Here is a 23,559-nt window from a genome sequence, read left to right on the forward strand (position 1 = left end):
GCTTTTAAAATTTACTCGGTTCTGTTCCGCAGCCGTATGGCAACGTCGAGCTAGAGAACCTGGAACATCCAGCTGGTCATGACGTAACGACATACGCGTATAACCTATTTTTGTCCCTGCGACAGTGAATAAGGTTGGCTTGGAACGTACAATAGTTCTTCTCTTCTTATATTTACCGTACATTGTGAAAACATTTTAGGCTGCACATTTTGCTCTTCTTCTACATCCCATTTACCATCTGCAGTCACATCACAATTCTCAATAATTACATAAATGGCTGAGCTAATGGTCGAAGGTTCACACTGAGATCAGATTTTGTCGTATCCATTGCTAACAAAACGAAATGTCATTGATCTCGTTCATTCTCACTCGACGAGCAACACCGCGTTGCTTTCAGTGCAAAAGTATCCCAAATTTTCGGTACTTCTAAAAGCAAATCGTCAAGTAGAAGAGAACCGAACGAGAGTTTAAGTTCAGCAGCTGTACTAACTGTTGAAGCAGGACGTCAACAGCAGAATATGTACCTGGTGTTGTCACTTCTTGGATAACAATTTTTTTTTAAGGATTTTTCGACTCAACGTCCGAGACTCATCGCTGAGATTATTTCTCTGTTACAGATACAGGGTCGATTCTTTGCAACCCGTCAACATGGCGTCGTCAGATACTGGTGGTGTGAAGCCATTCGGTATTGCTAGGCGTATGGCACGTGAAAATGAACGTTTGATTGGTATGACAGATGAGGAAAGAGCATGGAGAAATCAGTATCTGAAAGATCAAATCTTGCATCATGATGAGCCGGTCATAGATGACGGTCAAGCGTTCAGACAAAACTTGAACCCTATAAGAAGATTTTACAGAGCGCCTCTCGACAAATTCGAGGATATGCTTGTCAAACCATTGGTAAAAATTGAGTCTACTTCAAACTAGAACATGTCGTATTAATTGATATTCTCTCACCATTTTCAGGGTTCCAAATGGGCACTGACAGTACGTTTTATGACTGGAAAATTTTTCATAGGGGTTGGCCTTACATATGCCACATATTATTATTTCAAATATAATCAAAATGTAAGTACATTTTTTTTTGGAATATGTTTTATAAGTAAGTCTTGTAAAAATTTAGAAACCTTAAAAAATTAAGTGATTTTTTAATGTCTAGATATTCTATCTCAAATGTTGTATTTTTCTTCTAAGTATTTACCTTTAGCCACCTCACCAAACTAACAAGATATCTATTGTTTTTGTTTTGTCGTAGACCTGGATGCGTAAAGGTGGCTGGAGAGTAATTCATTCAAGAAAACCTGTACTCCCTGGAGACCCAGGGTACCCTCAAGTCTCAGATCGTACGAAACCCAGTGACTATGCTAGTCGTGGATTTAAAGATTCCCCGATATAAAAAACAAAACTACACGATTTCTAGTACCTTAGTTGTTATTATTATACACAAGATAAATGTGATGTAAAGATCGTATCTCTGTTGTTTTATTTAAATCATTCATTCAGTAATTAGCTATGTGTAGAATAGATTTAAAAAACTGTGAATGTTCTGTGGAACAATCTTCACTACAGATTGCTAGTCCTATTGATTAAAGTGCAGCCACTTGATACCCTTGTTAAATAAGTTTAATACATCTTGAGTATAAAGACTTGCAAAGCTTATCATTAGGTTCAAGTCGTTTTTTAAGTATAAAAAGCATTCAATATCTCTTAGTTCCATGTAGCTAAGTGTCGGTAAAATAATTGAAGTTAGAATACAGAAAATATCCACACACCACTAGTATACAGTGTCATACATCATTGATCCGATGATAAATTTCGCGCTAAATGTTAGAGACCAATCGAATAATCCGTACGGAACGCGTGCGCGTGCGAACGTCAATACAGGATTTGATTTACGTCACGAAGCAGTGAAACACACGTCGTCGGTGGAGCAAAAATTTTGGTGAAGTTCATGTAACAATTGGAAAGACAATGGTAATGTTTAATTTGTCACTCGTACAAGTGTGCTAGCAGAACAGGACAATCTACATCGTAGGTTATGATATAACCTGAAATAAGTAACAACCGTGTTTTAACACACAGAAATATACCTAATACAAGTTTTTGACGTTTGACACACGCTGCTCTTTAAGCGTTCTTGCTATCATTTTATTGAAATGAAAGTAGCACGAGCGTATATACAATGAGTCGTACATGCAACTTAGTGTACACGCTTTTGAAAATTCATGTCCTTTCCACTATATATTTTCCCAGCATGTCGATTTTTATCAACATATTGTGCATGCAAGGAATTCCCTGCCGTTTACAGTTTCTTCTGTTATCTAGCCGTATTTTCATTCGTTCACACGTTGCAATTACATTTCGTTCAACTCGTGAACTTGGAATTTCTTTTCAGATTCATTAGATTTAGTAATCGACTTTCTAGACTTCAATTTCTCTACTTATGTATAACTTTCCACACTCCTAACCTATCATTAACCAAAGAATAACTGGCAAGAGGTAATCTCAGTATTTGCAATTTTCTCGCAAGACTTTTGAAGGGTCGATTTGATAACACGAGATGTGATAGTTCGATTTATCACCGACATTTTTATTTCTTTCGTATGCCATTTCTTAGTCTAAAAATAAGCTGCTGTTACATTCCTCAATGTCAAATACTCATACAATTATTCTGTAATCTGGATAAGGCCTAGACAAGTCTTAATAGAGTTCACCATTATCGAACAACAGATTTCAGCACTGAATAATCAAATTATTTAGAACTGTACAAGATCCACCTACTCTTTGGACATTCTAATCACTTTTTAATTTTCCCACCTTCATTACCAGAGTATCATAATATTCTCTATAACATTTGAAAATCTTGCTCAAGGTTTTATAAAGTTGCATTGTACCTTATCAGACAGCTTGTTCACATTTCATTTACCTCACGACTCTGCCAATCTATCCTCTGTCTTTTCTTTCAGTATTTGTATCAGCTTCAGAAATTTAGCTGTCTCTTTTGCAGGATTTTCTCTTTACCTGAGATTGTGCAGCTAGCCTTAAACGTTGTTCACAAGCTCAATTCATTCCGTTTATTCCTCACTTGTGCAATAATGGATTTTGCTAGATGTTCGGAAATAATCTGTTTGTTATTATTTTACAGACTTGTCAAGTTTCCATAAAAAATGTCAGAATCCCGACAAAATAATGACGTCGACCAAATTAACGTGGTAATACCTCAGCAGGGTGTAATCTACGATCAAGAAATATCCGATTACATTCTTTGCAAGCCGAAATTGATGCCACTGAAGTCAATAACGCTTGAAAAGCTGGAGAATATGCAAAAAGAGGCTGAGCTTAAAATTAAAGAAATGGCAAACAGTCAGATACTAAAAACCCAGGAAAAGTAGAATCAAATTACGTGTGATACAAAGTTCCAAGTACCTGTATACGTTGTACCCAACTGATTTTTGTGCGCGTTGTAAATCAAACTGGCACAAAAATGAGCATTAGGCTGCTTTTGTCCGAGGTGATATTTGCCTTCTGCTTAGCAGCAACGTTACTCTATAGATATGGAAATGTGTACAGACATCACATCATTGTCACCATAGCTGTTCTCATTGCTTGGTACTTTTCTCTTTTAATTATATTTGTACTGCCGCTGGACGTTTCGTCGGTAAGTCGATTCTTGCTACTTGCGATAATTTACTACGAATTTTTCAAAATTTACTTAACAACTGGTAAATTTTCTTTCGCAAATTGGCCTGATTTCATGTGTTTACTTGTCCACCAGACAGTTTACAGACAATGTCGTGAGCAAAATAATCTAAACTTGACTGCAACCACCGTCAGTGAAAATGTGACGATTGCACCTCTGACGTGCCGAGAGCCATGGTCTAGTGTGCCCGACAATGTTTATCCAAACTTGTGGAGGGTTGTGTACTGGACTTCTCAATGTTTGACATGGCTGATTCTTCCGTTGATGCAATCCTACATCAAGGCAGGAGATTTCACTGTGAGCGGAAAGTTAAAGTCTGCATTGATCGACAACGCTATTTATTATGGCAGCTATCTGTTCATCTGTGGTATATTGTTAATATACATTGCGTTGAAACCTGGCTTGGATCTTGACGGGTGAGTTCATTACCTTGGTTTCATGGAGTCACTCTAACAGTAAAGTTACAATATTACATATAATTCTTTATGCAAATATGACGTTGAACGTAAGGAAATAAACTATTTTTATATTCAATAACATTGTGAACTCATGTTTATTGCAAATGATACATACAAACTGAATCGTCTTGTTGATGATGCATGACTAACTCTGCAAATATAAGTGTTTGTAAGCCATCAGTCAGCACAGAGATTTGTGTTGATTTAAGAAGAAGATTCGATGGAAAAATTTCTGAAGATACATGGGTGTACCTGTTAAGTCTAAAATATAAATCCTTGAAATGTGTATACGAAACCCGTCGCTTAAAACACACGAGCAACAACTTGTGAACATATTTCTAACTACTCGCTTAAATAAATTCAGATTTTTTTTGGCTCATCATACAAATCTGCGAGTCAAGAGAAATGACTCTCAAGAATGGTTGGCCATGTACGGTTATTGCTACTAAATCGTTTCCATAATATTTTGAATGCTAAGTAACGATTAGCACAATCTGTATACCCATTAACACTATTCGTGCTGATGTCATGGGGCCTATATGACATGCGTTCGTCGACAATAATCTGCCACTACGAAGTAGAATTCGCGTGCGAGCATACTAATCTCAAAAATTTCATCCTACAAGTTATATTTTTCTGTGTAATATGAAAATCTTAATACTTCTGATTTTCTTGACATTTTCGTGTTCTGAACAAAAACCATTGGATTCAAGCAATGATGTATCAACAGACGACATACTATCTGTAATTCCAATAGATTCTGTAGACGATGGTAACTATCAGAAGCTTTCTACCACGCCGAAAACGAATTCAGAATCCATTCAACAATTTAAAAATGTGTCGGCGATATCAGAAAGCTTGATCGTTAATAGCAAGAAGTCAAAAATTTCGCCAAAGGCAGAATCAGTCACAATCCATTCGACTACTGAACCAACAACTCCGAGTGATGATGAAGTAAAAACTGAGAAATCATTGAATGGGAGTTATCAAACGACAAATACGCCGCTGTCCGTTTATAGTATAAGTAATGAAGATGCAGTTGATGTCATGCTCATTTCTGAAAAAGATTTTACTTCTTCAATGAAGATTGTTCCAACAACCGATATTGCTTCGAAGAAATCTTCTAATAATTCTGAAATTGATCGTAGTTCGCTTACATCACCTCCTTCCTCCTTTGCATCACCAGAAGCAACTGAAAGTGTTATTTTAGGCGAAATAGAAGAGGGTTCAATGGATTTGGAAATACTGGTGATTCCATTAGTTGAGCAAGATAAGTCTAATAAATCTGATGTGACTAATAAATCTATTAAGTCTGATCAATCTGGTGAATCTGATGAATCTATTGAATCTGATGAGTCTGATGAAGCCAACGAGTCCGATGAATTCGACGAATCTAACGAATCTAACGAATCCGACCAATCTAACGAATCTAACGAATCTAACGAATCTGACGAATCAAACGAATCTGAGGAAAATGGTGAATTTGAATCGAGCAGCATATCAAATATAGATGTTCTGCAGAATGAGGAGTTTGAGACCATTGATGACAACCATAGTCTCAGTACCACATCAGCTTTATCTAATGTCGAAAACGAGACTCTTACTTCTACAGTTCCTCAGGATTTATCCTTAACCTCCAAACCTATACCAGATGACATACAGGACGAAGAAAAGGAAGAATCTACCACGGATCTGGAAAGTAGTGGAAAAAATACCAACAATTCCACAGATGGGTCGGAATCTTTAGTCGCAGAAGAAAGTTCGTACAATAGTGCACCGCATAATTCTTCCGACGGAATCAGTTCGAGTGACTTTAAATCTTTGAAACATATAGAAAGTGTTAATAATAAGCAGAATTCTACCATCACTGATTCCCCCACAGTTAAACACTCATCCAGTACGCAGATGTCGTCGAATAATGCAAAAGATTTCTCAAACTTGACCACAAAACAAGAAACTTCAGCCACAAGTAAAGCAAGTACTCCGAGCACCACTACAACTGAATCGACATTGGAAAAAGAGATCGATGATGAAGAATTATTTATACACGATCTTCTAGATCCTGCCATTGTATTAGCTAAGAGAAGTTTACAAAATTCAAATATTTTCAAGAATCCTTCGGATATCGAATCGGACAAGAGTATGTACAGAATACAGGAAACAGATGCTATTGGTGATCATGTAAATGATAAATCTGGAAGAAATCGAAGAGATGCATCCTGGGGTAGTGACTCAAATTGGTCAGGAGATGGAAGAGTGGCTAGCTGGAGAACTTCTGACAACTACAACGAAAGAAGATTCGATGACTTCGAGGAGGATACAAGTGACTATAAAGCTCCTTTTAAGCTTATTCCTGTATTTTCTGGATGAAATTTATATTTTTCTAGATATACTATTCAATGATTGATTGATTGTATTATACTTCATATTGTAATTATTATTATGAGGGATAATCAGTTTATCATTATTACAATCAATAAACATCTCCAAGTTGATTTGTCCCTAATATGCATGTAAATAATTTGTGCATTTCTTTACAACCTATAAATTAATTCAAATAAAGATGTTACAACCCATCAATTGCAAACTGTCCGTTACTTTCTGGGTATTGGTAGATATAAGTCGTGCGCTGTTATGTAAAAAAATTAGGATTTCGATTTATTTTCAAACCATACAAAAGAAGTAAATAGAAATGAACAAAAATTACACATTGCGTTACAGTCAAAAATTGAAAGCTATAGCATCATCTGCCTCAAACACTTGGGGACTATTTCTCCTTGTACTATTATTGGGTTACGCTCTTGTCGAAGTACCTCGTGGATTATGGAATGCTAGCAAACCTGGATACACTTTACATTATAGCTACTTTAAAGCAGCTAAGCTAAGCCTGGATAAATGTGAAGCTGAAGAAACAGTGGATGATGTTCTTGAGGTATCAATCTATAATAATGATTAAAAGTTAGGAATGTTATTGTTCTGCACAAATACTTATGGTAGTTCGTTTCCTGCTTAACAAATTTGTAATATTTCGCTCACTTTTCTAGGCCTTACAAGCAGCGTCAGTAGCTATTGGAGTTGGTCATCCATTCCATCGTAATTTGGAAACTATATTTCAAAAAGTGCCTGCTGAATTAAAAGATAGAATGAATAGGAGGCAATTACCAGATGACACTCCTACGGATTCACCTTCAGAAAAAGCTCTCATCCGTCTCCATAAACATGTATGTTATACATAATTCCTTATTAAGCCTTACAACTTTTTCTTTACTTCGTTAAACCATGTATTATTTTTTCCAATTAAGTTATTCAAATCAATTGTTTTTCATCTCTGCTAATCATTACTCATAAATCGGTGTATTTCTAGACTATAAAATCTCTGCAAACTCTGCAACGAACGGAAACACAATGGGGAATTTTAATAGAAAAGATATTTCATCTGGAAGATATTGCAAAGAATCAAGCTAGCCATGACAGAAGATTCAAGCCGACATTTCCCATTGTCCGCCCATTACCGCTGCGACTGCTTTACAACCCTACTATTGGTATGTACAATTACCCATTTAAAAGTTGATATGTGCTTTATGGTCATGATTCTACGCATAATTCAAGTGAGAATTTTAATATTTAATAATCTCTGTGAAAATAGTTGTGTTATGAATAAATAGAACTGTTTTATCTATCAAAATATTATGCTTTTTCTACAGAATGGTATTGGAAATGCGTAATCAAAAGTTATGCTCAGAAGCTAGCCGCCTTTGCTGCTGGAGCTCTCTCTGTCGCTGTTGTCTGGTCAGAAGTAACATTTTTTAACAAATCTCCAGTTCTATCTTTATTTGCGCAATTTGTGAATTTGGCAAAAGTTAAATATGATTACTTCACAATTGAGGTAATTAAATAATATCAATTCGATCGTATTATTTACTACTTTTAAAAACCAATTTCTTGATATTATATAATTACTATTGTTAATTACAGATTCTGTCGACATTAATTATAGCTTACCTCTGCTATTGTGCTTATTCGACTGTATTAAAGATTCGTGTATTAAATCTGTACTATCTGGCTCCACATCATCAAACAAATGAGTACAGTTTAATATTCAGTGGGATGATGCTCTGTCGGCTTACGCCTCCAATGTGTCTCAATTTCTTGGGTCTAATTCACATGGACTCACATATCATTAAAACGCATATTTTGGAAACACACTACACGCAGGTATATCTTCTACCTTGCAAATTGAAATCTGTATATTTTCTCTACTGATTCAGTTCTTTTACTGAATACTATATTTTCATATTTATTGATAGGTAATGGGTCACATGGATGTTATATCAATTATCTCAGATGGTTTCAATGTGTACTTTCCAATGGCAATATTAGCCTTCTGTTTGGCAACATACTTTAGTCTTGGAAGTAGATTACTCTCGATGCTTGGGTTTCAACAATTCCTTGGCGATGATGAGTTAACGACTGATCTCGTTGAAGAAGGTCGTGAGCTGATCAAACGTGGTACGTAGAGACGAAATGATAATCATTTATTCCAGCTTACAATGGCAATTTAGAGTAAGTGTCCCAAATACTGCTCTGAAAATGACACGATGTTTAGTCAAATGGCTGAATAACTGAAAATGACTCAACATTACTTGTTGATTAATATTTTTTCAGAGCGACGTAAGCGCCAGCGTACCGAGGACTCCATGAGTCGCAGACGTGAGTTTCAAGAAAGGTTCAATAATTTAGGAACTGCATCTCGTTATAGAACAGCTAGACAAAGTACTGATACTGGTATGTACGAAATTGTCTAGACTCGAGATTTAGTTTTCCCGCCTCTAAAACGTATTCTGCTTAGTATCATATGAATTTTAGATGTATGCATTATCTTATCTTTTACTGCATGCAAGAATTCCGCTTTTAAATAATGCTTGTTGTAAAAAACAAAAATATTATTCTTAATTTTCATTTTGGTATGCATGAGTTTCCTGACACTTACAGTGAAAGGTGAAACTTATTTTCGAGTTAAGTGATTAACTTCTGCTGGTTAGTACTTAAAATCACTTTGCTCAATTTTTGAATACCTAATAGATGCATTTCATTTTCCAATATCTTCAAATAATCATAATTGATCATATTTGAACATTTTTTGCTATTTATATTTGACGTATGAATACTTCCAATTAATTTCAAATAATTTACTTGTCAAATGTAGAACATAAAAGTATTCCCAGTGCAGATTTATATGAAAGTATTGAAATTATTTATTTATCTCTATCGATTTATACTTTCGATATTTTATATCGATTTATTTGTATATATTTGATCATGTAGCAGTCTAATTAAAGTTGATACTTGACCTTGAAAGGAATGGTATTGTACATGTAGCTCAATAAATGTTGGATTTAAACATTAAACTACATTTTACTATTATAATTATTTCACTGCTCCTTTATTTCTATAGATAATGAATGTATTCTAAGTTAATGCATGACAGAAACACTTGATTTTTGTACTTCAACTTTGGTATTGTAGATTTTGATATTATGTGTGATATTGGTTGCTTGCATAGATCTGAACTTTACGAGACAAAAAAGATTGGTAATTGATGTGAAATTTGAACGAAAATTTAATTTCTCTATTTTGTTACTAGTTTATAATCACTTATGATGCAATTCAAAATTACACCTAGCATTTGAACATGTTGCTTATTACGACACGTAGCATGATTTTTTTCTCAAATTCAATATAAAAAATTATCCTAACAGTGAGACCTTTGCGACGAGATGAGTCTACAGAGTCTGCAAGAACTGGGCTTTTGCGCGATGTCGAATCTACAGACTACTATGTTGGTGAAAGTGATCGCTACACACCAAGTAACCATTATGATCATGGATATCAGGCGGAGATTTATCACGATTTGAGTTCTGATAATTTAACCACTTATACTACGAATAGCAGTCGTGTTGGACCTCCACCTAGAGGTTTATTTGATGACATTTAAGGGTGTTAGACGTGTGCGTTTCATATTCAGTTTCTTGAATTCACCGTTTCGGATTTGGCCTCACCTTGACAAATTAGGAAAATTATTTTGACTGGTAAGACTTCAGAAAATAAAAAATTGTTTGCTAACTTATGCCAGTGAATAATATTGGAATCGTAAATGTGCATAAAGTTACATGTACATAATGAGACTCACGTTTTTCTATATATTATACCACTTGTACTTGCGAATCACGGAATAGGAATGTTCTATATACTAAGCGTTACTATCTTCAACATAATTATTGAATACATCTATTTTATTTTTCCATGTTTCACTAAATTTTCTTTAACCGTTACAACAATTGAAGAAGAAAAGAAATATAGATATATATGTGTATATTACATTATCACCAACCTTTGTAGTCTTGATTTTTCGTTTCAAGTATTCCTAGTTTCATTATTTGAAATTATTTTTTTTATCTTCATTAAAGTTGTAGAATTTATTCCACTTCATCCATTGCATTCCTATGTTAATTTAATTATAGTGTTATTCTAAACAAGAAAAGGATCTATAATGAAGGTACAATCTTTCTTCAACTACCTTCAGATTCTGTGAATAGATGGAAATATGACTTGGATAGGTAGATCAAGGTATACGAACATTAAATAATTTTGAATTAACGAAAGATTAATTTAGTTACGAAAAAACTTTCTTATTGAAAAATTTAGCAACCCGAAATAAATTAAAACGTTTGTGTTTCTACAAAAGTATATACATGGATTTTTCTTGGTTGTACATACATACCTATTAAATTGCGAACAAGCAGTTAAACTTAGTATATAATCCTTTCCAAAAATCTGGAATTTGGAAGTAGTAATTTTATACATAGTCAATATATATGAACAAACTTTATACTATATTATGACTTTATACCTAGGTATGTATAAGCATGCTTTAATAATTCTGTATTACAAGCTCGAACTGCTCAAGATTTTTGGGGCGCATACCTTGCAACTTCAATATACAGCGCGTAACAAACTTATCCATTAGAGCAAAATTATTGAGCAAATTATTAAATCATTTTACTTGAAATTTTCTCTCCTAGTATTTTAGATGTATAGGAATATGTAGTCAATATTAAGAATACCTTCGTCAATTCTTAAAGCCCTAGAACAGTGATTACACAGTTATAGAGCTAAAACCCGGAATTTCGTATTTGGGACATTTCAATATTGAACTTGCTCGATCATTGTTTCAACATGTAACTTAGTCCAAAGGTTATCGCCATGTAATGTGCGTACATATTGTTAGATACAAGTCATGGATCCTTTGTTTTCTGCTGCCCAATAACATACCTACCTAAGATACACGTTAGTTCCGCGTTTTTTTAGTACTTTAATTCATAACTAAGTATGGCAAATCATGTTTCTCTGGTAACTAGACTTAATTCATTTGCCAGTTTCTAAGTTTTTAGTAAAAGTTAATTTAAATCGCCGAAGTTCAAATTAATTTAAAAATGAAATACTGTTATAGTCTATTATTCAGAAAATAGTTAATATAAAGCTTTATTATGTGTTAAATATTCTATCATGACGATAACAAATTTTTTCGGTCATGAATTCACCGAAAAATAACTGAAGAAATCGCTAAACTTAGTAATATAGAGTATCCGCTTTTTGGAGGGCTATATGTACAATATTTGCTATTTCTACTAGTCGCGCCTTTTTTTCTGTATTCTAGCGTAGAACGCATGATCATTTCAACTGGGATTCAGTGTTTAAGGATAAAATGTATGAGGTTGTATATAGTATATATTTCCACTATGTACCACAGATAAATAGTAATAATAATTATAATGATAGTAATACAAATAATAAGCATACCTAAAAATTAAAACGTTGGTGTGCATTTTATTAAAAACATGTTTCTTTTCATTCCTTTGGAACAAAAGTGTAAAGCTTTTTATGATTATTAGTTAATCCCTCAATTCCCAAAACCACTACATGTAAACACAGTCTTGACGATTTATTGCGGTCGTAAAAATAACAAAAGGATATAAAATACAAGAAATAGTATCATCTATACCACTTTTATACTCACAATTAAAGCTATTATTTTTTTCTTCTTTTCTTTCTACATTTTTCTAAAATTTTGTTATATCCTATAGGATCAAAGGACATTTTCAATGAAAGCTGACTGCTTCCATTTGAATTAGTGTGAGAATATCAATACTTGATATATGTAAGTGATTAATTTCGATTGTGCGGTTTAAATTTTGGCCTGTTGATCATAGTTTACATAGGTTCCAAAATTGTATGTAATGCATATTATACCTCACAACAAATCAAAATTTCTGATTAATTTCCGAATGAAATATTACTGTGCAACATGAAAATCTTAACTGATTTATCTTCATGTTTGTATGAAATATATATATAAAAACAGCAAGCAGGAAAAATATACGTATGCTTGTAATTTTGAAGGAGTTATTGTCACTTCTGTTTGGTAATGATCCGAAAATATTTGTGCACATAAATCACTTGACCATCTGTGGTCAATACGTAAATTATTTGAAGCTTCTTACACAATAAATTAAATAATTCAACTGAAATATATTATATAAAACGTAATAATTGCCAAAAGGAAGAACGCTAACGTATAGGCGATCATCATTCTTACTATCTTCAGACGTTCAGAATGTGTGATACGATTCTTGACCTTTTTTCGTTTAGGATTTGATATATCTGGCATGAACAGCAAAGGCTCAAGTAATAACAAGCTAGATCTGTCTGGATGAGGTTCGATAACAGATAGGGGTAATTCATGTGATTTTGAACTTCGCAATTTCACTGCATCCTGGCGATAATTGATCCAATTCTTCAAATCTGTTCCATATCCGATGCTTTTAATTGTTTGTAGAAAATGATTCCCATCGCTATTAAATACCATGGGTGCAAAGCCGTTTGCAGATATCCGATTGAAAAAATGGGTTGTATTTCGGTGATATAATTCCGTGTCAGCTAGCCCTTGAAAAACATTATCTAATAATTTTATAGTTGGCTCCAAAGTCGATTTCAAATCAAAGATGTCTGTTGAAGGCTTGTTTGAATAAAAAATTCCAGGAGTATTTGACTTCCTTTGATTATAAATAGGTAGAAAGTTTTCAGAGTCTAAATCATCATGTATATGCCCGTAATTAGAGTAAGATGTCATGTTATTAGTATACCTAAAGTAGAGAGAATTTTCTATTTGATATAAAGTCACTTCTTTGGCGTAAAGTGGCTTATTGAATCTAATTAAGCGATCACTGTATACAACACTAGTTTGCTTAGCTGCACAGATCTTGCAAATTTTATGATTGGGTAGAAATAATGTGTCTATCAGCATTTTAGCTGTTGTGGGGCTATATTTTTCATAGTAATTCAAAATATCGTATTTTGACATATTTGGCGACTCTGTAACTATTCCAATCTCTTCATAAATGTGATCAGTTGGACGGGGTTTAGAAACATCGGTACAACTTACTTGAACTTGGAAATCCGAGCATAATGAACGTTTGATGGAAAGTGCGTTAACATTTATGTGACACGGTTTATTCTCCATCAGTTGGTCAATAGCATGACTACTATGAATGTTTCTTGACATGTATTGGCTTGATGAATTTTCTGAATCCCCAGAGTACAATTTTTCTCCATACATAAATTGCGCAACATCGGTAATGATTTCAGAACTTCGTTTTTCTAAATTAGGTACATCTCTTTTTAAGTTTTGATCATCATGGAATAGTGGACAATTCATAGCAACAGACGTGTTAGCTTTAATTTCTGTGTCTGCATTTCCAACTGATGGATCACTAATTGACCTGTTATTGGAATACGCTTCAGTTTCGGAAATAATCCCAAAATTGATAGTGTGCTGTGATTGTGCTTGCGCTAAGTCTATTGGCGGAGTAACGTATGCGTGTGTCTCCGTGCAAAGTGCAGCTACTGTATCTTCATCAGTACAAATACTCTCTTGGTTTTGTCTATCTTCTGCGATACGATCTTTTACTAGCTTCAAATATTCTAAGTGTAAGTGGCGGTGGTGAACACACGCAAAATTATATCAGTTTGATGCATTCTTTCCAGTAGAAGACAATCCTTGTTTTATTTTGTCCAAATCAAAAAGAACCTGCGGACATATAAAGTCTTCATACATCATCATCAAAAACATCAACACATGATGGAAATGGGAAGAAAACCAACTCACTATTAGTCCTGACGTTATACCTATTTGAAGCACTCACCTCGATAATTGCCGAAGCACTCCATGCCTGTGTGCGGCAGCTATCACGGCAATATTCGCCGTCTTTGTTTGTCAATTCTGGAAGTCCTCTCCAATGATTGGTAGATGCTTCAACCAAATGTTTGGATATAATAGCTTCGGTAGATTCTATTATTCTACGAAGTTGGTCTTCACCACCAACCAATGATGCAAAATGGAGACGCGCTCTAAGGAAGTATCCTATTGGCCAAACCCATTCCTGAAAGACGTAATAGTGCCAATATAAAAATGAAAAGTACAAAAACAATCAAAACATTACAGTTGCAATTACATATACGATCATAATCTGAACTTTTATTTTTGTGAATACAATAACTTACCGGCCCCTGATGATAGTTCCACCCATGTGCTAGTTTAATATCATTTGAATCATTAGAATTATCATAGTAGCCATTATATGCCCAATCAGCAGGGTCTAATGTTTTCATGCCTAACGGGCCCAGCAATATTTCTTCCGCTTGTTTCAGCGCTGTCCATGCATGGTGTGGGTCAAACATTTCCGGAGCCTTGAGACGGACAGTTGATTTTATATATAATTCGTCCAAAAATATATATGGCTATATATGGCACAAAGGTATGATGGTTAATTATTAACTAAAATGAAGTACTTACGGCGACCATAGCAACAGGATAGTTAGGCCGAAGTTGATAATCGGCCCATGGTTGTGTGGCACCATGACTATCTTTGTAGATTCCACGTCGATGTATTAGTTCTGGTTTCAGCTCACCATCCGTTGGTTTTTCATTTACATAATAATAAGTTTCAAAACTTGATCCGATTTTATCAGCCCACTGTTTATAACTCCACGTTACAATAGATCCTAAGAAATTAAGATGGTATGAGCATGTACATTCTGATTTCTACTGAATCTTGTTATACTGTATTTATGGTGTTACAAACAAACATACCATCACGGTTTTTTCTCTGAACACTTCCATAAGGAAACATGTTCTGCCTATACAATTCTGCCAAGAAGGTAAGAATACTTTTGCTCAATCCAACTAATTCAATTGCAGATCCATCTCTCGGCGAAGCAGGTTTACCCTTATTCCCAGCCTTTTCTGACGAGCCCATTTTGTCCATCCAGGTACCACAATTAGCATCATTTCCACCGAAAACAAAACCAGTTTCTGGATGTACGCCAATTTGATTATTGAAGCCTCGGTCTGTCATGTGTTCATCAATTTTTTTTCCAGCATTTCGTTCACGGAAGCAAAGGCCTTGGAAGTGTACGGTAAGGGCTTCATGAATTATATCGTGCAATGGTTGATCCTGTACAGCGAGAATTAATTATAAGAGTCTATAATTTTGTTATTATAACATTTATTCAAATTTCAAGTAAAGACAGATGAATTATTTAATCATAGATTCCAAGAAATTAAATCTATACTTAATAGCATACCACTTTGCCAGCCGGCAGAGCAGGAGAATCATCTGTTGGGTAGAGCCTCGAAACGACATCTTTGAGAATCTCTATGCCATCTGGAACTTCCTCAACATATTTTTGAATGGTATACAGCCACCACCAAACAGCATCTCGACAATTGTATCTACAAGTATAATATATCTTTATTGCATATGCATTTAGAAATGCAGTACAAGACCACAAAAAATTTGTATGTGAACAAAAAATCTTTGATTCATGCACTTATCCATTGTTAAATATACAGACCTTGAATTCTTTCCTCCGTCGAGTAAATTAGGAATGAGCCCATGTCTCAGTGTCCCACCAAATCCCAAAATAATATATCTAGCGTCGTCATATCTACCAGTCAGAATTAATAATCCTCTGATTGCAATAAATGTATCTCTACCCCAGTTTCGCATGTATCCAACAGAGAAATGGGGCAGACCTGCAGCTAATGTCAAACACAATTGCATTTTCGAATTGTCAACCTCCTTAACTTTTGGTTTAGGAGCAGCCAAGTTTGGCGATAAATCCGGTAACTGAGCTGATTTTATAACACCACCCATTTGAACGGAGATTAGGGACATTAACTTCGTGAACGATGAACCGTTTTGGACAAAACTGAAACAAAAACTTGTTTATTACAAATGTAATATTGGTCGCATCAAAATGTTATCAGTTATCTAAATGGGTCTATAATATTACACCCATCAAGAATGAATTCTGAACTGTTAGTATTATGTTGTTGCGCAATTGGTAGATAAAAGTTCGTAATATGTCAATCATGAGTTATAGTGCACCTACTTTGAAATGTGTTGCAATTTTTTGAACCCTTACCTAGACATCAGCGCATAGCATTGGTCCAACAAAGTCATGTAGACATTCGTAACAATAACATCAAAGTAACTCGGAACTAAGTATCGAGGAATTACTTGAAATGGTTCCACAGCCTTTTCAATCCATTCACCAAGGGCTGCTGTTCCTTCATCTCTTTTGAGCCTTTGCCAAATGTAGTCTAAAAGAGAAAATATTCTATGAAGATAGTAAGAAGCAATGGCTTTAGCTTTGTACTAAGAGCCAGTAATATGAGTCCGTAATAGATAAAACTTCTAAGTGAATGATCTTTTTCACAAATATAGCACTTAAGACGAATTCTGAGGTTCATACCTATCATCCAATTACCCTGTCTAAGGTTCATGCACATCGGATGTCCAAGATCGTTATTTGGACGAACTTCAGCCAGTAGTGAAATGAAACCTGAAATAGTCCCAATGGTTAACCATGTGAATTTTTGATTATTGATTGGAGAGTGATGAAAAATTTTGAGATGTAGTCTTCTAAATTACTTTCAACTATTGAATTCATTACCTTGCAATCCAGCATAAACTAGCGGGCCATATCCAGGTATATCATAAACACCAAGAGCGCCAGAACTTTCATCACGTTCCTCTTGTTCACAGCGATACAAAGCTCTGTTGAGATCTGGTAAACTCATCCGAGAGACAACGATACGTAAGTCAGAATTTTCAGTTGAGGTGATTGTTTTAATAGTATTCTGGAGCTTGTCAAGTGCAGGCTTAATATTGACATGTAGCGAAACACTAAAATGTCGTTACACAAAACATAAGGATTAGAATTCTGTATAATTATTTCGATAAAAGTATTCTGGGTTATGAAATACTAACGCACCGAATTGCCAATATGTTTCCAGGCTGAAAGTTGACAAAATTAAGTTGCGTAATTTTTGGATCACCAGAGTCAACCTTTTCTACGATAGTAGAGTCACAAATTTGGATGTGTTCTTTAATATCCAATTCATATTCTGACAAACCATTTATAACATCTTCATCCCGTGTATACTTCTCTGGTTTTTGGAATGGTAATTTACAATTTCTGAAATAAGCACGACATTGTGATTAATGTTCGGTATTGAGAACTCTAAATTAGTTTCTCTGAGTAAAAATCTGATTACATGACATTCAAACAAGAATTTCTTTGTTCAGATACTTACGTGGCACCATTGTGAGATAAAGATGCCTCCAACAATATCTCATCAATGACACCTTCAACGCGAAGAGGTTTGATATACCGCCTTAAATCATTCGCATTTGTATCAGGATGCTTGAATGATGTGAATGCAACTAGGACTACACTTTCATGACTAATAGGCGAATGCCTGGTCACTGCTACTATGTCAGGATCCATTTGATCAACAAACACCTGAAATTATTATAAACCTAAGAGTAGAATTTCTCCTTTCAACATGCATGAACGACGATGAGAACCAAGTGAATTAAAAATAAATTAAGTATAAACACAGGTATCGTACCTGAGAAAAATGTTTCTTTCCCAGCCAGTAGTGTAAGTCATTCAAGGCTTTCTTAGCTGCGATTATACCACTTTTAGAGCCTACAAGATGTACATTTTTTGCAGCTAGTTCGTCATTATCGGTCCATGATGTATATTGCCTGGTTTCGTCAACAACGTGAATCTGAAATATGAAGAAACACTACTAAGAATTTGCTATTGCTCGTCTAATAGTTAATACTTCTAACGTAATTGGTGCTTAGTGAAGTTTCCTAACGACTGACCAAGTTACAGTAGATATTTGTGTGAAATTAATATTGTTAACAAAAACAATCTGTGCCTAGCATAGCATGAACCAATCTTTTATAATGAAAATGTTCGCTTACGTGATGTGGTACCAATTCATCGTATCCACGATTACTGCCACTAGCACAACATGCCATGGACACAAGAGCCGTACTTGGTAGCAAATCAAATACACTGCGTTTTTCCACTGGACTAGGATTATCATGAGTTAAATCCATAAACAAAGCGTGAGCAATGTTAGGCACCAAAGGACGATGTCGAGGTTGCAAGAATGCCCCAACTGGCTCACCACCATACCGATATACCAATCTGCCTTCTTCGTGGCTATCCCATGCTGACATTGCCTCTAATTAAGAGAATGAGAAGTAGAAAGTTAGTTTTCAGCATTTGACTACTGATGGAAGCTTGATAGAATACCAGTACCACCTACCTCTGATTAGCGAAGTTACCCCAAGACGATTTACAAAAATGTTATCCTTCTGATCGGAATTGGTGAAAAGCTCGGCAATAACGTATAAGTTAGGATTAACTCTACGCGCAGCATCCAGCAGATACTATGAACAAAAACAGTGATCTTACTGGAAACGAACTTGGGGACACAGAGAAAGGAATATTGTTATAACGATTGAAAGTACCTCGGCAACTGGAATCGGGGTTGAATGACAATTATCCAATCGGATGCCATCAAAAATTTTGGCAGTGAGTTCAACATACTTTGTCATGTGCTGCCAAAGGAATGGAGAATCTTCGGGTGAGTTCCCGTACCTGATGTATAAAAACCATTCATTTTTTACTTCACAATGAGCAATGTAGCAAACTGAATTATTTATCTGTCTTTCAGTAGATTGAAATTTCAATGACCTATTCATTTCTGTTCTGCAAACTTACCTGAGTTTTACACTGTCACCCCAAGCGATTAGCTCTCTGCGTAAATAGACAGTAGAGTCTGAATCAGCAAAATTTTTTAGAGGGTCGCTATTCATGACCCAGCCATTGTGCGCCATTAGGTAACATCCTTTATCAGAATACATAATTGATTCTCGTTCAGATAAAGATGAGGGAGCTCCATAATCCGTGAAATATCTGTGAAATCACAAATATTAGTAATCTGTATTCATTTAGAATAGAGGATATATTTCTTAATAGAATGTTGGCTCTTTGATAATAAACATGCCTGGGAACAAGTGGATTTCTCTCGCTAACTTCCTTCTGCTTAGGTCCATCCGCTTGTACCCGAAAATATCGAATACCAGCTATTGTATTTTCAACTGCAGCATTCAAATGGTTTTGTACTTCGTTAATTATAGCTGCATTGAGCTCTTCTAGTTTTGATTTCAACTCTTGTGCACATCGCTTCAGTCGTGTTTCTTCATCAAAACAATTGGCTCTAAAATCAAATTTGTCTAATTGAATCATGATACTTAATTGTGATGGTAAATAATTCATAGATATTGTTAAAGCGAAATATTTTACTATACCTGTAAACATTATAAACTCGTAACGCAAGGGGCATGTCTATCGTAGCCTTCAATCTACGAAATTCCGGATCTGTTATGACACAAATATTATCTTCGCTATCTTCTGCCATTAATTCTTGAGGCACCTGATTTCGTGCTAAGCTCAAAAATTCTGCTACTATTTCGTTGACGTCTAGTATAAACATCTCATAAATTTTCACAAGTGGTAAAAAGTGCGTGTGCAAAGCATGTCTGATTGACTGAAAACAAAATTACAGTTAGTAATAAAGGTTATTGTCAGGGTCCTGAAACTGTAAGCTTCTCAGTTCGTGAGAATTTAGCATATTTAGTCAATCTTAAATATAAGAGAAAGTAGCCTCACATTTAAATGTTCTTCGTTTTCCACCACAGACGGAATACCTTTGAATTCCCATTCTCCAGCTGCGACTTGGAAAGTCAATTCAAATAATACTGCATCTAGTATATATGCTGGACGTAAATGAGGACTATTCAGACAGTTGTACGCACATTCTGGTTGTTGAATTAAGAATGAACTTTCATTAGCTGTATGGTTCAAAACAATATCGCAAACACTGAGTACCTAAATTTGAAGAAAAAAACTTGTGGTTTTCAAATGAACAGATTCCGCATTGGAATACACGTCAATAAAAGTGATGTAAATATATATAACTGTGGACTGGGAATCTTACATTCCATTCATTTCTTATTTTAGATATCAACTCTTCAATATCTTCGAATGTCGCTTCCTTGTCATCGCTGTGGAATGACGGGTTCAATTTCAATTGATTGCACAAACTGTACGAAGATCTTGATCCTCCAAGTTCCTAACGTAGATAAATATTTGTTAATCAAATCTGGTATATACACTTTTTTTTCTGTGTTGAAAACATGAATAGTACCACTTAAAAGTATTGCTTATGAACTGATGGCTAGAACTCATCACCAAACTCGAAAAATTGAAAAAAGTGAAGATTGATAATTACAATTCCAAAATTATTCAGCTACTTCACATTGAAATAATTACCAAGTGCGTGAAATCAACACACATTACAATATTACCTGAATTGGTGAAAAATGTATCATATTATATCCAGAATTCTTAGCAACAAGTAGCTTTTCTTCCCAAGTTGGTAGCGGTCCCAATCCCTTAGAAAGGACAGTTTGACATTGGATACAATCCAAAGGAAGAATTTCTTTACCACCACCTACATATAGTTCAGGATCCACTAGAAGATATCCAGATGCAATTGGGGTGCCATTGCTTTCGTCCCTTAAAATTGAGACAGATTTATATTAGTTTTCTGTCATGTATATGATACATGATTTAACATACCATGTGAAGTAATTTATGTTCAGACTTACCTATCATCTGTAATGTAGTAGTGGAATGAACCTGCCAATGCTAGTGTTAAATCTGCGGAATCATTTACCAAAAGCAATTGATGGTACGAAGTTCTTTCAAACTTCTGGTTGACTTCTAGTGGGTGATTTGTAAAAATGTTGATATTTTTTCCAAGCAAGGAAGGACCAAGTTTGAATTGCACTTGCCATCCTAGTACAGAAACAAGGATAATCAAGTTTTAGTTCACCAAACGTGCTAAATATAAAAGTTGACAGACATGCTTTCTCTAGAAGCTTTTTTAATGTAAAACTATTTGCTTAAAGGTGTGATTGCGAAAATTTTTAATGAATTTTATTCATGTGAGTATAATTAATTTAACTGCACCTTTACGCAATCGATAAAGCGTGCCATCCTGATGTTCCCCATTATTAAGGACAAGAACTCTCAGTTGCCTGTCAGACAATGTGGTAGTTTCGTCTTTGCCTTGCCTCATTTTTCTGCTCAACATCTAAAGTATTTGGTATTTAAGTCAATGACTCTGTGAACGATTGAATTTATTTTTTTAAGTATTTTTTTGGAGGATGGATATGCAAAAAACAAGATAACACTGAAGAATTTTTTTGCTACTCACTAAACGATTATACAACACAATAAAAATTAGCTGGATTAAATTTTTGTTAGATGTCATAAATTTAAGCTTGAGTAGTTATAAAGCAATGGTACTATTTATAGTGTAGTGTAGAATGAAAATGAAAGAAAAAAAATTATTATATAAAACAATAAGTAAGTTTTCCATCATGCAATAAATTTCTGAATACATTCATCAAAATATTACACAGTTGAACCAGCGAATTAAATTAGGGTTATAGATTATTTTACGTGTGTCGAAGATCTGATAGAACTTGGCCATCGGTAAGATAAGAGTACGATGTGTACTTACGCATTTAACGAAACAAGTAGGCATTAAACGAACAGGCATCCGTAATATAAACTACCGAAACAATGCATCCAGTAGCAGCATGAAAAGCAAAGTATAATATTACACTAGTTCTGCTGCACGAACATTCATAAAGGTAGGAACTTTTCAAAAAACAGTCTTCTACTTGTGTTACAGCTTTAGACTAAACTGAATGGGGATTGTAAGAATATTCCTTTTAAGAGATGAAAAATAGTTGATACTAGATGTAATATTAACTGTGTTTTCCATCTTTCTTGTGTCATGCGCTATATCGATCAGGTTTTGCTTTGTTAATAAACAAATGAACCAATTTTTTTAGGGTTCTATAACTTCATAAAAAGTTATGAACATTTAGATATCTTTGATTCCTCTTAGTGTAATGCATTGCAGGATGAAGAAACCAATGGTGATGTATGAACAAAACAGGCATAACAAAATTATCCAAAGTCTTTGGTGAGATAACGAATTCAATTGATATGGAATAAGGAGCTATTTGCGAAGCTAACACGATTCCCGTCTGTTTTACTGGTGCGTTGAAGGTGTTACGAAGAATAAATAGTAATGGATGAAGACCTACCCACAGATATTTAGCACTATTATTTCCAAGGTGATTTAAAATTTCTTAATATTGGTATTGAGTTAGTTACTACTACTAAACGATGATATACTAGGGTATTTGTATCTTGTAAAACTTACAATCCAGAGCAATCTAAAGCAGTGGCATTTATAAACTCGCTCAATCAAATACGCTATTCCCTTCAAAAGTATCTTCGTAGAGTTTTGAAACTTTTGCCTTAATACAGCCAACGAATCCATTGCGACACTACACAATATAAGAAGCTGAAGATTATTGAAGTTTTACACTAAAATGTGGACACTTCTCTAGAGGTTTTCACGATTTTTCTTTTTATCCACACAATTATGCACTAATATTCTGTTCATGAAATCATTACCAAATGATCACAACAGAAATAATAGAAGACATACATGCCCTTATATTTTGTTAAACTCAATATTATCTATTCTAGTTCAAAACCGGATTAACGTTAACTAAGAAATATGTGAAACATTGAACACATTCATAGCAGAACCATGATCTTAGCTCAAACAAAGTGTACAGATTACCAAATTGAAAATGACAATAATGTGTGGGCCGGGAGAGTACAGGTAAACATCATTAGAAGTCTACACGTTTTGAAAACACATTCTAGACATACAGACATACCGTGCCCATGTTTATCAAACACGCTGAACTGACCAGTATCTCTGGTTTAGTTATCAACAATACCATTCAAAGAATA

At 34.7% G+C, this 23,559-nt stretch overlaps 3 protein-coding genes across 6 annotated transcripts; 2 read left to right on the plus strand and 1 right to left on the minus strand.

Moving 5' to 3' along the window:
* LOC124303426 (uncharacterized) lies at positions 1-1,471 on the plus strand. Of its 3 annotated transcripts, none has more exons than XM_046760608.1 (4): positions 1-133; positions 618-900; positions 967-1,068; positions 1,256-1,471. In XM_046760608.1, the coding sequence occupies exons 2-4, from the start codon at positions 649-651 to the stop codon at positions 1,394-1,396; spliced, it is 495 nt and encodes a 164-aa protein (XP_046616564.1). In that variant the 5' UTR covers positions 1-133; positions 618-648; the 3' UTR covers positions 1,397-1,471. The 3 variants fall into 3 exon arrangements, with proteins under 3 accessions (XP_046616564.1, XP_046616565.1, XP_046616566.1); XM_046760609.1 differs by lacking the exon at positions 1-133 and adding an exon at positions 145-527; XM_046760610.1 differs by lacking the exon at positions 1-133 and adding an exon at positions 145-520.
* Positions 1,472-3,338: 1,867 nt separating this feature from the next.
* LOC124303286 (LMBR1 domain-containing protein 2 homolog) lies at positions 3,339-12,031 on the plus strand. Of its 2 annotated transcripts, none has more exons than XM_046760330.1 (10): positions 3,339-3,658; positions 3,776-4,116; positions 6,880-7,090; positions 7,203-7,379; positions 7,523-7,700; positions 7,863-8,044; positions 8,134-8,373; positions 8,466-8,667; positions 8,824-8,943; positions 9,918-12,031. In XM_046760330.1, the coding sequence occupies exons 1-10, from the start codon at positions 3,485-3,487 to the stop codon at positions 10,151-10,153; spliced, it is 2,061 nt and encodes a 686-aa protein (XP_046616286.1). In that variant the 5' UTR covers positions 3,339-3,484; the 3' UTR covers positions 10,154-12,031. The 2 variants fall into 2 exon arrangements, with proteins under 2 accessions (XP_046616286.1, XP_046616287.1); XM_046760331.1 differs by having other exon boundaries at positions 8,824-8,868.
* On the minus strand, positions 11,755-23,081 carry LOC124303284 (glycogen debranching enzyme). The gene is made up of 25 exons (XM_046760326.1): positions 22,955-23,081; positions 21,685-21,808; positions 21,321-21,510; positions 21,018-21,228; positions 20,648-20,782; positions 20,320-20,538; positions 19,959-20,197; positions 19,655-19,867; positions 19,369-19,563; positions 19,116-19,245; positions 18,911-19,034; positions 18,561-18,826; positions 18,197-18,358; positions 17,879-18,087; positions 17,557-17,760; positions 17,236-17,468; positions 17,035-17,124; positions 16,705-16,882; positions 16,132-16,488; positions 15,862-16,009; positions 15,368-15,731; positions 15,071-15,279; positions 14,779-14,964; positions 14,421-14,657; positions 11,755-14,305 (listed from the first exon to the last, which is right to left on the minus strand). Exons 1-25 carry the CDS (start codon positions 23,072-23,074, stop codon positions 14,240-14,242), a joined length of 4,809 nt encoding a protein of 1,602 aa, XP_046616282.1. The 5' UTR covers positions 23,075-23,081; the 3' UTR covers positions 11,755-14,239.
* Positions 23,082-23,559: the final 478 nt, after the last annotated feature.

This window comes from Neodiprion virginianus, chromosome 4, assembly GCF_021901495.1.
Source record: "Neodiprion virginianus isolate iyNeoVirg1 chromosome 4, iyNeoVirg1.1, whole genome shotgun sequence".
Lineage (NCBI taxonomy): Eukaryota > Metazoa > Arthropoda > Insecta > Hymenoptera > Diprionidae > Neodiprion > Neodiprion virginianus.

What these genes read in the sequence shown, in the direction of transcription:
- LOC124303426 (XM_046760608.1), top strand. Translation starts at nt 649, where the DNA reads ATGGCGTCGTCAGATACTGGTGGTGTGAAGCCATTCGGTATTGCTAGG. An exon ending in ATATGCTTGTCAAACCATTG is followed by an intron (nt 901 to 966) that starts GTAAAAATTGAG and finishes CACCATTTTCAG; the next exon opens with GGTTCCAAATGGGCACTGAC. An exon ending in ATTTCAAATATAATCAAAAT is followed by an intron (nt 1,069 to 1,255) that starts GTAAGTACATTT and finishes GTTTTGTCGTAG; the next exon opens with ACCTGGATGCGTAAAGGTGG.
- LOC124303286 (XM_046760330.1), top strand. Translation starts at nt 3,485, where the DNA reads ATGAGCATTAGGCTGCTTTTGTCCGAGGTGATATTTGCCTTCTGCTTA. An exon ending in TCATCCGTCTCCATAAACAT is followed by an intron (nt 7,380 to 7,522) that starts GTATGTTATACA and finishes GTGTATTTCTAG; the next exon opens with ACTATAAAATCTCTGCAAAC. An exon ending in TAGACAAAGTACTGATACTG is followed by an intron (nt 8,944 to 9,917) that starts GTATGTACGAAA and finishes TTATCCTAACAG; the next exon opens with TGAGACCTTTGCGACGAGAT.
- LOC124303284 (XM_046760326.1), bottom strand. Translation starts at nt 23,074, where the DNA reads ATGGATTCGTTGGCTGTATTAAGGCAAAAGTTTCAAAACTCTACGAAG. An exon ending in AAAACGAAGAACATTTAAAT is followed by an intron (nt 20,198 to 20,319) that starts GTGAGGCTACTT and finishes TTTTGTTTTCAG; the next exon opens with TCAATCAGACATGCTTTGCA. An exon ending in CTCTGCCGGCTGGCAAAGTG is followed by an intron (nt 15,732 to 15,861) that starts GTATGCTATTAA and finishes CTCGCTGTACAG; the next exon opens with GATCAACCATTGCACGATAT.